Source organism: Bombus flavifrons, chromosome 17 (genome assembly GCF_040668555.2).
Source record: "Bombus flavifrons isolate JBK064 chromosome 17, iyBomFlav1_principal, whole genome shotgun sequence".
Taxonomy (NCBI): Eukaryota; Metazoa; Arthropoda; class Insecta; order Hymenoptera; family Apidae; genus Bombus; species Bombus flavifrons.
In genome coordinates, this window is record NC_138458.1 from 3,932,238 (window position 1) to 3,945,933 (window position 13,696).

Here is a 13,696-nt window from a genome sequence, read left to right on the forward strand (position 1 = left end):
GAAAGAGGGTGATTCTACGCGAAAAAAGAAGTCGAAAATATAGAATAAAAATATTCTTTTTATTTTTTTTAATTTTTTTTTTAAATCTACAGTGAGATCCGTTATAACGAGACGTGATAAAGTGCACGCGTACCGAGCGAAAATTCAAAGTCGATTTTCTCGAAAACAAAGCCTCAAACGAAAAATTTTTATTCTATATTTTCGACTTCCTTTTACGCGTAGAATCACCCCCTTTCCGCTTGTACCGCCAGTTACCAACCACCTTGTATGTTTAAATGTGATTTCTTAACAACGATTAACAACATAGTAACAGAGAAATTTGTTTAATTGCTATTTGTGCCTAGTTACGTTCTAAATTATTTAATAATTTATTATTAAAACATATATTTACTAAAGAAACAATTATTGAAGAATATAATTTACAAACTTTGCTAATATCATCACTAGTAAAAAATTAGTAGCTTTTCCTAATTTAATTGCAGATTACAAGGAAGACAGTTATAGTACGTTTTAAATTATGCCACAGTTGCGAGATATATTCCAAGTATGTTTTATAATTACTAAAAAATCTGCTAAAGAGTATTAATTTTAAGTTATTACATTACACAAGATATCGTAAACATTGTTTTTGCCTTCTCTCATTGTTTCAACATTTACAAATCTTCGATCCATAATTTCTAATTTAACGTTATGATCCATTAAGATTTAAAGTTACTTACCCTATTCCATCCTTGCGCCCCAAATTTTCTACGTTCTGCAAGTACAGCGTGATAATAACAAAGTGCAAATAATATTGCTTTGAATTCGGTTTCCTTGCTGCAGGACTCCAAAGTTTCCTGGGTAAAGTTATCCAACGCTTTGTGGATGTTCGCTTGAATTCCAGATGGTGGTTCGTTCGTGATCTTTATAGCTGATTCTAGTATACCCTGTGTACAATTTAATGAACCTTAAATTTAGTAATTAGTGTTTCCTATCGATATTATCTACTTATTTATTGGCTAAAGTATCACTTATATAGTAAATTTGGGACTATAATAGGTACCTCAGAATTTTCATAGATTTGTTTAAGGCAAAAAAAATAGTAAGAAATTAAACTGGGTACTGAAAAACCTGTAATGCCGACAGCGTTAGAGAAAATCATATTACCGATGGAGGGTTAAAGAATATAATTAGCACATGTTAGCTTAATTAAAAGTGCATATTTTCTTTTGCTTTTTCAAATTATACAATTGTTTAATACCTGAGGTATTATTGATTCATGAGGATCAGGACTGGGTTCCGCACTAATGAACAATCGATAATCATCGTGTGGATTCTCCGAGCACTGTTCCATCTTTTTTTCTAATGTAGGCAACCATTTCCTCACCAAATGGACATTTTGCAAAATTACCCAATGGCCTTCGTTCGCGGAAAGTTCTATAGCTTCTTCCGCTATGGGTTCTTGACCTTGACCCAGTGACACATTATGGAAATTTCTTCCTCCAAAAGTGAAACCCAATTGCATTCCCAGTTTTTCGACGTCCTGAATTTTTATCGTTGTCGTTATTGTAAATACACATTCGATGTGATTACATTGATTTTCGTAACATGTTTTTGTATAATTCATTAGGTATCCATAATTCTTAATTTTAATTGTCTTCGAGTCAGGTTATAGACTGGTAAACGAAAGATAAGTCATCGAAAGCAACAGAGTATAGGAAATGAGAAGAGTAAGAAGGTATTACAATTATATTGCATTAAAAAAAAATTATTAAATGTTGCGCAGTTTGGTTTATAGCTTATTGGTTGTTCAGGGTATGCAAGAATTATATCTCATGACTTTGGTAGATGATCCTACACCTTCAGATCGGTGGAGATTTATTAATGAAAGATACCGTATAATGGTATTCCAAAGCTAAATTTTTTGTATTGCATTGCATAACGCTCGTTACGAGGAATAAATATCTGTATGGAACCATGGGTCGCAAAAGAACCGTTCTTTTGGAAAATGACCTTAAAGTTCCATTAGCTCTTATATTGAAATTACATTAGAAAATGTTTACATTTCCCAGTTAAATAAAAATTAAGTAATGCCATATTAGTGAACAAACAGAAAGCTATTCCTTTGAATGTATGATAATCTACGCTAAATAGGATGAAGCATCTAACTTCATCATTTCAAACTATTACAAAATTACTTACTTTATGGAAAATCTTTCGCATAAAAATTGAATAGCGTTGAAGAGAATATGATTTGGTAGGTGGAACTGCAGAAACGTTAACGACTCTTCGATTTCGATGTTTTTGAAAGTGTTGTGGAAATCGATATTTCGAATAACCTTTTCTTATATAAGAAGCGAATTCGCTTAGTTTCCGGGATATTCGCGAAAAACTACCGATGTCACTACAGTGAATTCTGCATATGCAGTTGTGCAACCGTGACAGCGTATGCGTTAGTTTGGTTGCCGATTGCCGGTAACTTATCTTCTCTTTGAAAACGAGGGTCAGGCGAGTTTAAAGGCTTGGTGCACAACGTACACGTGCGAGGCTGCAAGAGTCTGTTATAAGTGGTTATTTATAACTCAATTATAAGTGAATATCATCAATGTATTCTGTCCAAATATTAAATAATTAAATAATTGTTAATACACAGAGGATAAGTGACCGGCAACTGGCTACCAGATCGACGCATATGCTGTCACAGATGAACATCTATAGGCAGAAATACATTATAATTGAGCCGGTAGTTTCTTGCCAATATATTGAAAACTAAACAAGTTCACTCCTTATATACAGTATACTATATAGGTAAAAGTTGTTCAAAATATTTCTATAACACATCTAAAAATCATAGAAATCCGAGGGTAGATAACGTTTCTACAGTTACGCCCTATATAGCATTATGTAATATCAACAAGAAAGGAGGATATACGCTTGGTCTATCATATATTTAAGTTCGAGTTTTCTCGGGATAGTATAAGTTGTAAATTTAAGGTATAAATTAAGCATCGTAAGAGTGCTGACGAAGAGAGAAAAAGAGAGAGAGAGAGTGTAAGAGTGTACGCCTTGGTGACGTCAAAGCTATGTGAGTTATGGAGCGGCAGAAGGGTGCGGGAGTTGAGGGTCAGCATTTTTTGACCTGGGAAGACAGAAGTTGTGAGCCGAGTGTGAAAATAAGACGTACGAAGATATTGTAGTCAGTTTTTGCATTGGGTATTGCTTGTTGAAATAAAGCTGAACTTCACTTCAAATAGAACATCCTTTCTTGTCCTCACTCTAGACTATTTAGATACTACAGTTATATATTGCATACGATATTATACATTATATATATTATTATTATTATAAGTTAATAGTGCTATACATTAGATAAATAAATAAAAACAATCCTCAGTAAGGATTCCTGATATTCTAACAGCAAAACGACGTTCAGTCGCGCGCGACTATTTTGCACGTGTGCATAGCACGTATATATACATATATGTATGCCTTCCATATACTTTGTAGTCGCAGAGTCGTGCCTTAACTTGGCAGTTGCGCGCGTCTGGTCGTGAATGGGGAAGAAGAATAAAGAGTAGACTTCGTTTAAAGGATCTTGCTACGGAGTGGGGAAAGTAGTGATGCCTTTTAGTAAGCAGATGGTAAGGTACCGTACGATACTTAGCTCAGAACCTTGGAGGCCAGAAGTTCTTAACGAAAAAGGACACAAAAGATTCTTAAGAATCTTCAGTCAAATTTTCTTTTCCTTTTCTGAGATAAATTTAAACAGCTCACCTAGATGAATCTTGATAAGCTTTTGGAAACTATTCTGATAGACTATAAATAAACTACTGGATTTTTGTTTCGATTAATAACACAATACTAAATGGTTATTAATAACTAATAAGCCGATGTGATATTATGTAAATAAAAAAGAAAATTAACAGATCTGTTATGCATAAAAAATGTTTGTAGCTATTAAATAAATTTCTTACTTTCAACGGATCAACACCTGGAGAGAGAATGAAAAATATAGGCGTGATTGAACTGGTTTCTTCAAAGGATTTATGGAAAGGTGGAGATCTGGATTCAACAAATTTTGAACCGAGCTTTTCTTCTACGAAACACCTAAATAAATTCATGAGATACAATATTTTAAACAATTTAAGGAAAAAGGAAATATTTTTATTTAAAGTAATACCAAGTAATACTACTTACTGTATACTGGGTATACTGAGTGTTCCCGATATTCTTAATGCTCTTTTTTATAAATAACAGATTTGTAACATAGACAGAAAAAAAAATAATTAAGTATTTCTTATACATGCTACGATAGGGTGAAAAGATTTTTGAAATGTTATTGTTTCTACAGAAATATTAAGATTGTGTATGTTTTTTTTAAATTTATCAATAACGTAATACTAAAACACTTTCTTTCACCCATAGAAGTAAGATAATTTGTACTAAATGAATTAAATGAATACTCTTAGTTTGAATACTATTTGGTGATTTGCGTTTTCGTAGTGTAAATGTAATATGGCTGCACATACTGGGGTTTGCTTTAATTTGTTTATCTTGTAGCTATGTTTTTATTTTTGTGATATGTTCTTGTAGTAATAGTCACATTACTACAAGAACATATCACAAAAATAGAAAGGTGGCTTCAAGATAAACAAATTAAAGCAAACCCCGATAAATGCAACCACATTACATTCACACTGCGAAAACAGATACCACCAAACATTATACTAAACGGCACGCAAATAACACAAACAAGGCAAGTCAAATACCTAGGACTCCACCTAGATACACGATTTACATGGAAACAACATATTAAATCAATAATATACAAAATACAGACAGCAAGGAGACAAATGCAATGGTCAACAAGTCGAAAATCCAAACTAAGCATAGAAAACAAATTAAAAATATACAAAACAATTATAAAACCAGTCTGGACGTACGGAATACCACTATGGGGAACAGCAGCAATGAGCCATACAAACAAAATAGAGATAACCCAAGCTAAAATCCTCAGAACAATAGTAAACGCACCATGGTACGTCAGAAACGAAGATATACAGAAAGACCTTGGAATACCAACGGTCAAGGAGGAGATTAGCAGATACGCAAGAAGGTACAGAGAAAGAGTAGCAACGTACCCGAATCGGCTAGCAGCGGAAACGATCAACACAAGCATAGAAAGAAGACTAAAAAGGAAACACCCAACAGATCTCACAAAGGACACAACCTAACAAACACGAAGATGGTACCCCGCTGGAGGTAACCACCCACATGCTATATTATTACAACACCAAGATATAACATTTTACCAAATGTCCTACTGCACAAATTGTAAAATTTAAATAAATAGAAAAAAAACGTGTTTTACGTTTTCGAAAAAATTGACGCTGAAGTTTCGTCGAATACGCATGCACTTGCAAGGACAATCCATTGAATGGGCTAGAACTTAGGTACCCTATTCGGCGGTACGAGCCATATGGTGGTTCCCTGTGTACTGTAAGTCGAAAATATAGAATAACAATTTTCCATATCAATCCGTTATCGTAAAATTTCTGCATATCAAGAAACGTGACTTCCTTTAGTTTTAAAACATGTGCTAATTTATTGGTACGTCTATGAGACAACGATACAATGTGAGGTAATAGTCGTGTAATACCAAAACATTTCTTTTTCTCGATGCTTCGATTATAGATTATTAAAAATAGATTGTCAAGAAAAGTAAAAAATATTGGAAAAATAAAAAAAAAGCCAACACCACACGGAGTTCCCAGGCGGTCACCCATCCAAGTACTATCCGTGCCCGGCGCTGCTTAACTTTCGTGATCGGACGAGAACGAGTGCTTTTTTTTTTTTTTAATAATGTTTATTAGGCCAAGGATACAATTTTCGTTACATTTTGATATTCAAATAAACTGTGAATTTTGGTAATGGTGTGCTAGGCAAAAGTACCGATACGCGACGGTACGACGTAGCCATACTATATTATGTGTCGGTGTTTTACAATTTTTTTGTGATTTTTGTCTATTCTTTGGATTTAAGCCGCTGGGGGGCGGAGCTTTTATGTAATTTTGTTCTTGCTTGATTTTTTTTTGTCCTGAAACTTGGTCGCAAAACAGGACTTATCGGTAATTTACATTTTGGCGCTGAATGCCTTTGGAGGGGATAATAGGGAGGGGGCGGGGGAGGGGGTCGAGAACGAGTGCACTCAGCGCGGTATGAGCGTTGGCTGAAATGAATAGTTTTCTTATTTCTTTTCTACGGTCAAAAAATGGAATATTTAAAGAAACATAAGCGTGTGTAAAAATAAGATTGATATAATGTGAGGTGATAGTTGTGTAATACCAAAAAATTCTTTTTTCTGGATAGTTAGGTTATAAATTATTAATAATCTATTCTTAAGGAAGCCGAAGCTTTTCGTTTTTAGAAGCCAAAGATTTTCTTTTTTACAAGCCGAATTGATTGTTTAGGATTACGTTATTTTTTATGCAAAAGGAGACTATAGGGGGTTATTTATGACTATTTCGAATACTTTGCTTATGTTGTGTAGGATACTTAGAGGTCGCAGGTTTGAGGGTGAGAAGCAGTCTTTATTTATTTTTTTGTGATGGCTGTTAATTTAGCTTTTTTCCATTTTCTAAGGAAGTACGGTTGATTGGTAATCTGCGACACTCAAGACTTCGCAGTCAAGAGGCTATTTTAGAAGACGATAATCGTACACGATCTGGACAATGGCTGGATACTAATGAAAATCTTAAACAAATGCTGAAACCGTCATTACGGCCGAAACAGGTTATAATGATTGTATGGTGTACATAGATAGCAGATGATGCACTCATTAACCTGGGTTTAAAGAATGTGTTTGATAATGATATAGCTTGTAATGGCTCAATAAAAAGGACATTAGAATAAAAAACGACGTCGCAGAAATTCTATAGGAATAACACGATTCAAGTAAGATATAATTGAAAAAATAAATTCCTAGAATTTGTAATGTAACGTGAAGTATCAAATGAGTTAATATGACAGGAACTTACCTAATCGCGTAAGTCATACGATCCAGTCTAAGACACCTCATAATGCATAATCTTTGCAGAGCAGTTTTATTTTTCCAATCTTGTGGGAAACTTTCTCGTTCCGGCGTATCTGATTCTACAAACTTCTTCCATCGTTTCGCAGCACCTTCTATGTCTTTTTCTAAATTTTGAAAATCCTCCATTTGGCTCAAATATTTAATCCCTCCCCAACCGACGTCTGTTAAAAAGTCTACAGGGCTTGTTAACTCGGGAATATACGGAAATCGTAGTAGGAAGTCAAGTTCTGATTGTGATATTTCCTTTGCTTCCATAAAAATCTGAAACAAATAGAATTATTCGATGTGACGTTAGTCGCAATAAAAATGCAATATGTAGTGTTGTAAGCTACCCTCATATGATTTAGTTTATCCAAAGAAGATTTTTTTGGTAAACTTTGCACTTCTGTGCAAAATTTTTCTAATCAATAAATATACTACGTTATTTATCGCCATTTTAACGTTTTTTTTCTTTTCTTGTTAGAAGTATCTAACCGTTTGGTTTGTATTATTGAACTCGATTATAAAATTAATAATAAATTATGCAATTATATCAATTATAATTATCACATCTGATATAGTAGAGTAAAATAGTATATAGTATAGTACATGAGATTCCATACAATTGATAATGCAGTAAATAAAAAGATCATATTAACACCTATCCTATGGCACCAACCTGTTGTCAAGTGCAGGCTAACTGTTCAGAAGACAGGATTTTTTGGCCGATTCGGTAATTAAAAAAAAAATATTTGGTGGAACAAAGACCCTATTGATGTGATAAAACAATAGATTCGTTGATAAAACGTAGATAAAATGATAAATACAATATGGAATTTTTAATATCCGCCAAAGTTTATTTAATTTAGATTCCATCAAATATATATTTTTAACGTATATATATTTCATTATATATATCTATATTGGATGTTCAGTAGTCAGTATTAAGGATATGTTGCAATGTAGCTGATGGAAGATGGTTGTTTTATACAAATTACTAATAGGAAGCGTATAAGTAATACAGTAATTACTAGGTATAAGATAGGAATAGTGACAAAACGAAACCAAGAAAAAGAAATCCCTTGGATCTGACAACACGGATGGGGGTTCCACAGATTGAGAACCGCTGATCTAAATTATAAAATATTTACCTGAATAGTCATTTGACAAAGGAAGGTCAATTTATCGGCTTCAAATAATCCTCTGCTTGTATAAATGAAAACTAGATAAGTGATGCTATCCATTAAAAGAGCCACGCGCTTAGCCAAATCCTCCGAAGCTACTGCAAATCTAATTGCGTTTAGAAAGACAACGCTGAAAGCTTTCAAAGAAAACTGATAGAGCATATTGATCTTGTTCAAATCGTTTAAAACGAAATATAAGAGGCTGGCTCGAGCCGCAACAGGACGATAAATTTCTCGAGCCTCGTCTATCTTTACAGCAGTCACTCTAGCTTCTGCTACTTTTATTTCTATTTCCGCAGCAGTCTTTTTCGTGGTTTCGAGATTGATCACGAGATCGACGTCGCTTAAAATGTCTGGCCCAGCAGTCGATAACCTTTGAAAAGAAACACAATATTATGTCATGATATTTACATTTGTAAACACACACCATAACTGTCATAAAACAAATTTTAAAAGTTAAGATATAACAGTTAATATCTTTAATTAAAAGATATTGATTACGAGTAAAATATTATAAATATTAAATATTAGTTAATAGTTATTCGTAATCACAACAATTAAAAATTGATATTTTTTAATCACTTCGTTTTTTGAGATTTCTTCGAGATCTATTAGTAACTCGCTACCATTTAAATGAAAATTAAATTTTAATGATTTTTTGATGATGAAGGAAGGTCAGCAACCTCTATTCGATATACGTTAGACGACTTAAAAAAAGAATATGTTGCATTTAAAGAAACCCATAGCGAATTGGACGAGACAGACTATGGGCAGACAATAGAGGAATACCTTAACCTACAAGTATAACATTTTATACCTGTAAAGAACGCGCTCGAGATATCATTAAACAGACAAAAATGCGGATAAGAGAGCCAACAGATAGTACGCTAATCTCACCGGGCACACCATATTCGGTTCCAGCCGACAATGAAATAGCATTATTAAAAAATCAGCTACGTACATTTTTGGGATCCTATGAAGATTGGCCAAGGCTCACGGAGCAATTTCGCTCCATGGTACACGAGAATTGACGACTGTAAGCGATTCATTTATCTCCGCCCTTGCCTAACACAGGATGCTAACGCAATAGCATCATTAGACAATAGAGCCATAAATTATTCGACAGCATGGGAGATTGTACAAAAGAGTCAACCATTTAAAGACATTGTTTTACATGGCTCCTTTACAGCGGCCATCGCACCAAGATCAGTAATCCTATTCAAAGAAGATAGAGACTCATTATGGAGTCTTGCAAGCTCTCAAACAGCCGACCGCGGATGCAGTGCTGCTCTATTTGCGTACATCCAAGTTAGATCGCGAGACCGAGTTAAAATGGAAGGAAAGGATAGTAAACACACCCTTCCCAATAGTCGAAGAACTGTTCAAATTTTTAGACGGCCCCTGCAGGATATTAGAACCTACAGGATCATCATATCAAACACTATCACACTCTACAACCCGTCAGGATAATTTACGTTACCGGAACAAGACGGCATACGCAAACTGTACGAATCCAACCGGACTCCAAACCAAACATTTATCTCACGATCTCAAATCACGTGCAACCTTTGTAATAGATCTCATGCCTCACAATACTGCAAGAAACTTTTAACAACGTCCGTACCCGAGCGATCAAAACTAGTGAGAGAGAGAAACCTTTGCTTCATTTGTCTATGTAACACACACTCTGTTGAAGAATGCCCAATGGATAGCTGCACGCTGTGCCATACACGGCACCACAATCTCCTGCATTCGAATATGGGTAATTCATCGCAGTCAGCTTAAACACATCTAATATGACATTCGTCCCATGTATTCCCAACTGTTATCTTGTCGATTTTCTATCAGCAAGTTGGCAAAAACCATAGCCGAATACAGAACTCTGTATGAAGGATGGAAAATGTTCATAGATGTTAGAATTTAACATATTCATTCCATAATCGCACTTTTGTAAATCCATATCTCATTAGAATGTACTATGCGCAATTACATACTTCTTCACAATGAAAACTTTTGAATGTGACCGTTCAAGGGGGGCGGTATGTTCGAGATTTTGGCCGCCACCTAGTTCATAATTCGAAACACATAGAATACCACCTAAAATTGTATCATGTACCTACCTGTGTAAAAGATCATCTTCCAATCTCTTCAAGGTAATTTTGAAGGTATTTTGTTGAGTAGTTAATTCCGCTTTTTTGGATTCTAAATCAGGTCTTTCAGCTTTCACAACGTCACCCAGAAGTTGTTCCTCCAAACCATCTTTTGTTACAGTAAAGTTGATAAGAGTAGTTTGAGCTTGTATCTCGGGCTTATAATGAGGATTAGCTAACTTCGTTTGTAAAATTAGCCGGAAACGAGGGTCATAATCTACTTCTTTGTCCCAAATTTTTATCGCCCTTTATAGTAATAAAAAAGTATTTATAAAATATAGAGTATATAATAGTTATAGTAATTATATATTACAGTAATTTTAAAATAAAATAAAGAAAATAATTAGAACAATTCAAAAATAAGATAAATGTAAATAAGTGTTCCAAGTATATAGAGTTATATGTGCATCTATTACAAATAATTTAAGTTTTGTTACTATTTCTGATTCATATTAATATATACTGCATAATATCTCAAAGTTGGTATTGTTGGTAAAGTTGGTAACTCTGGTTATTATCATAAAACCATTACACATATTGAATCGATTTCTGTACGCTGGTCTAAATCTTAGATGCATCTTATTGTTAATTACATTTTACATCCTATATGTATGAACAAATCATCATGTTTTCTAATTGTTAATTCAAACAATAAAACAGAAAATTAAGTTAAATTTGTAGCGGCCCATGGCCGTAAAAATGCCCCTAGAAAGGTCCTGGGTTTAAGCGCATGTGCTGGCCACTTGGCATGCGAAACAAACGACTTACAAAAAAAAGGCAAGGGCCTTCGACAAGAAAAAATCGTTTCCCTACTCCGAAAGAAAACTTTCTCTTTCGGGGACCACGGCAACCTATCACCTCAAAATAAATGCTCGATTGGGGTTAGGTTGGATGGACAATGTCAAATTTTCTCACATTACAACGGGCCATGTTTGCTGTTTAACAACATATTTCTTTGGACTTTATCAGGAAATGTGTAATAATGAATAGTTAAATATGATTTATTTTAAATAAATTTTAGTATGATTATATTAATAACTTTTTAACGAATAACAAGCGACAGCTAAAATTTTTTAATGGTCACTCAGAACGGTGACCTTGATAGCATATATATATGAAGGTCAGAATCATTAAAGGTGGATGTCCTAAACAGCAATTTTATCTAATACGAATTTATGTTACAATAATAATATATATAAGCAAGTACCTTCCTTTTTTTATTAGATCTCTCTTTATAACAGGATCTAAAATGGGGTCGATGGCTTCCATGATATTTTCAATTAAAACAATTCCTCCATTCGCAATGGAAATTTCAATTAAATATAAATAATTCGGTTGAGTAAGCCTCAGCACTTGCAAATCTTCACCATATCGATTTTTTATCCATTTTAATCCTTGTAATTGTGGATCTATCATTAGAGGCCATCTTGTTGAATTCATTAAAATTGTTGCATTTTCCGAGGACATTTTGTCTGTAGGTAAACCTTAACAAACGATCAGTATTTCGTTATAATGATTTATTATTAAAGTTAAATATAAAAGCACAATTAATTTTTAGATTTTTAACTTTTATGATGATTCGATCGTTATTATTAGTATATTGCGCTTTACGCGTTATAATGTTAATGTGCAACATTAATCGATGTAGTTCTGTACTTTGTACATAAAAACTAATTAATAATTGTTATATTGTCCCAGCATCTTAAAAACACATATATTAGTTTGGAAATCATTACAATTCGAGATTTGTTAAATTATTTTGCTGTTGTTTACACTACTTGTCTACGGATTTTTATTCAAATTCATATTTTTGAGAATATAAATAAGAAGAAGGAACCTCGATAGAAAATTATTTTATCTATCAAGTAATATTATAGAAGACATTGTGCTTTGGATATTTTATGTATTTCTTCATATTATGTGTATTGGAGCTAGAAGTGTGCTCCAATTGGTAGCTGTTAATAATAGATGGCAAATTGTAATTATAAATATATTTCTAATAGGACATGCGCGGCGGATTTACTGACTCCTGCGGGCCTCATAAATTTCTAGCAGACCCTCGAGGAATTCTCCGGCATCCTTATAAAGGTTAATTAGCCATGTCACTGCGCCACGCCAGAAAAATTACTGAAAATTCTCAATGCGAGAATTGATTGTAAATTTCAATAAATAAAAAAAAAATCCTTATAAAGGTTTCTTCTTCGATGTCAAGACAGCTTTTGCCTGCCATCGCAAACAGAAGAACACTGCTCCCGACCAACTGTTCGGCGATGTGCCACTTGAAATAGGCATGTACAGAGGGTGTGTATTAAAAACTGTAATAATTTAGTGCAGCGTAACTTGGACTGAACTTGACTGAATTTGGATTGGCTTAGCTTCAGTGCACCTCCAGCTTTACTTTAGAACCTCGAAGGAATTTAGTCTCTTTATAGAGAGATTTAACATGTACATGTGACTTTTCAGCCAATAAGCCCACTTATCTTCGTGATTGCATTGAAAGTGGCAGTGAAAGTAGGAATAATCTCCCTTCACTTGAGGGCTCTCTCCAGCAACCTCTTGGTTGTGAGCCAAATATTCTCATATTTTCATTTCAACGTAGAATGTGTAATACTATTAAGTTGCTCTTGCTACTTTGTATTGTTTGATCTTTTTGTTGCTTAAATTGTTCACGAAAAGGAGATTTGAATCAGTACGGGAAGATTTTATAAAGAGAGCAGAACATCTTTTTGTGTATGATATTATTTGTCTATTTGAAACAAAAATAGCGTTTTCCTCTTACATTTCTTCCTACCATAGAAATCGACTGATCGTGAGATGTTTAAGGTGTTTCAGTTAGATGGGGAATTATGTATCTATTCCATAGCATCACGTTCAAATGATAATAAATTTTGACATTAACTAAGCTGTAGAACGTATAAATATATTCACCTTCGTTGTTCCATTGTGCAATTTGTGCATCGTCTGTCAATAAAGCCAGTACATCCAATTCAGTAGTCCTCGGTATTTTTACTTCCAAACTTTCCAGAAACGGTAACCAATTTTCGTACATTAAGTCAGATCTATATTTTCGAGTGAAAGATCCCATGTATGATAAAAATGCTGTTACAATCAGCACATCCCCTGGTACCGTTACACACGAGTTCGTCAAACTAAAAATTTAAATTCTTTAAAATAATCTTATTTCTATTGTAGAAAATAACAAATTTTATGTCATAAGGATAGTAAATATTCTTAAATCATAGGTCACTGTACGCGTGTTAAAACGTTCTACTAGATTGTAAGAACACATATCATTTCATTTAAAAAAACGA

The 13,696-nt window shown here is 33.8% G+C and overlaps 1 protein-coding gene across 1 annotated transcript in view; it reads right to left on the reverse strand.

Moving 5' to 3' along the window:
* Positions 1-13,696, reverse strand: part of LOC138188751 (dynein beta chain, ciliary-like) — a 46,427-nt gene that overhangs the window by 9,081 nt on the left and 23,650 nt on the right. The window contains exons 13-20 of the mRNA XM_069130791.1: positions 13,314-13,534; positions 11,593-11,869; positions 10,356-10,631; positions 8,203-8,608; positions 7,017-7,333; positions 3,954-4,086; positions 1,241-1,522; positions 720-926 (exon numbers count right to left, since the gene is read on the reverse strand). Of these exons, the coding sequence (XP_068986892.1) occupies positions 720-926; positions 1,241-1,522; positions 3,954-4,086; positions 7,017-7,333; positions 8,203-8,608; positions 10,356-10,631; positions 11,593-11,869; positions 13,314-13,534 (2,119 nt within the window). The remainder of the gene's footprint in view (positions 1-719; positions 927-1,240; positions 1,523-3,953; positions 4,087-7,016; positions 7,334-8,202; positions 8,609-10,355; positions 10,632-11,592; positions 11,870-13,313; positions 13,535-13,696) is intronic.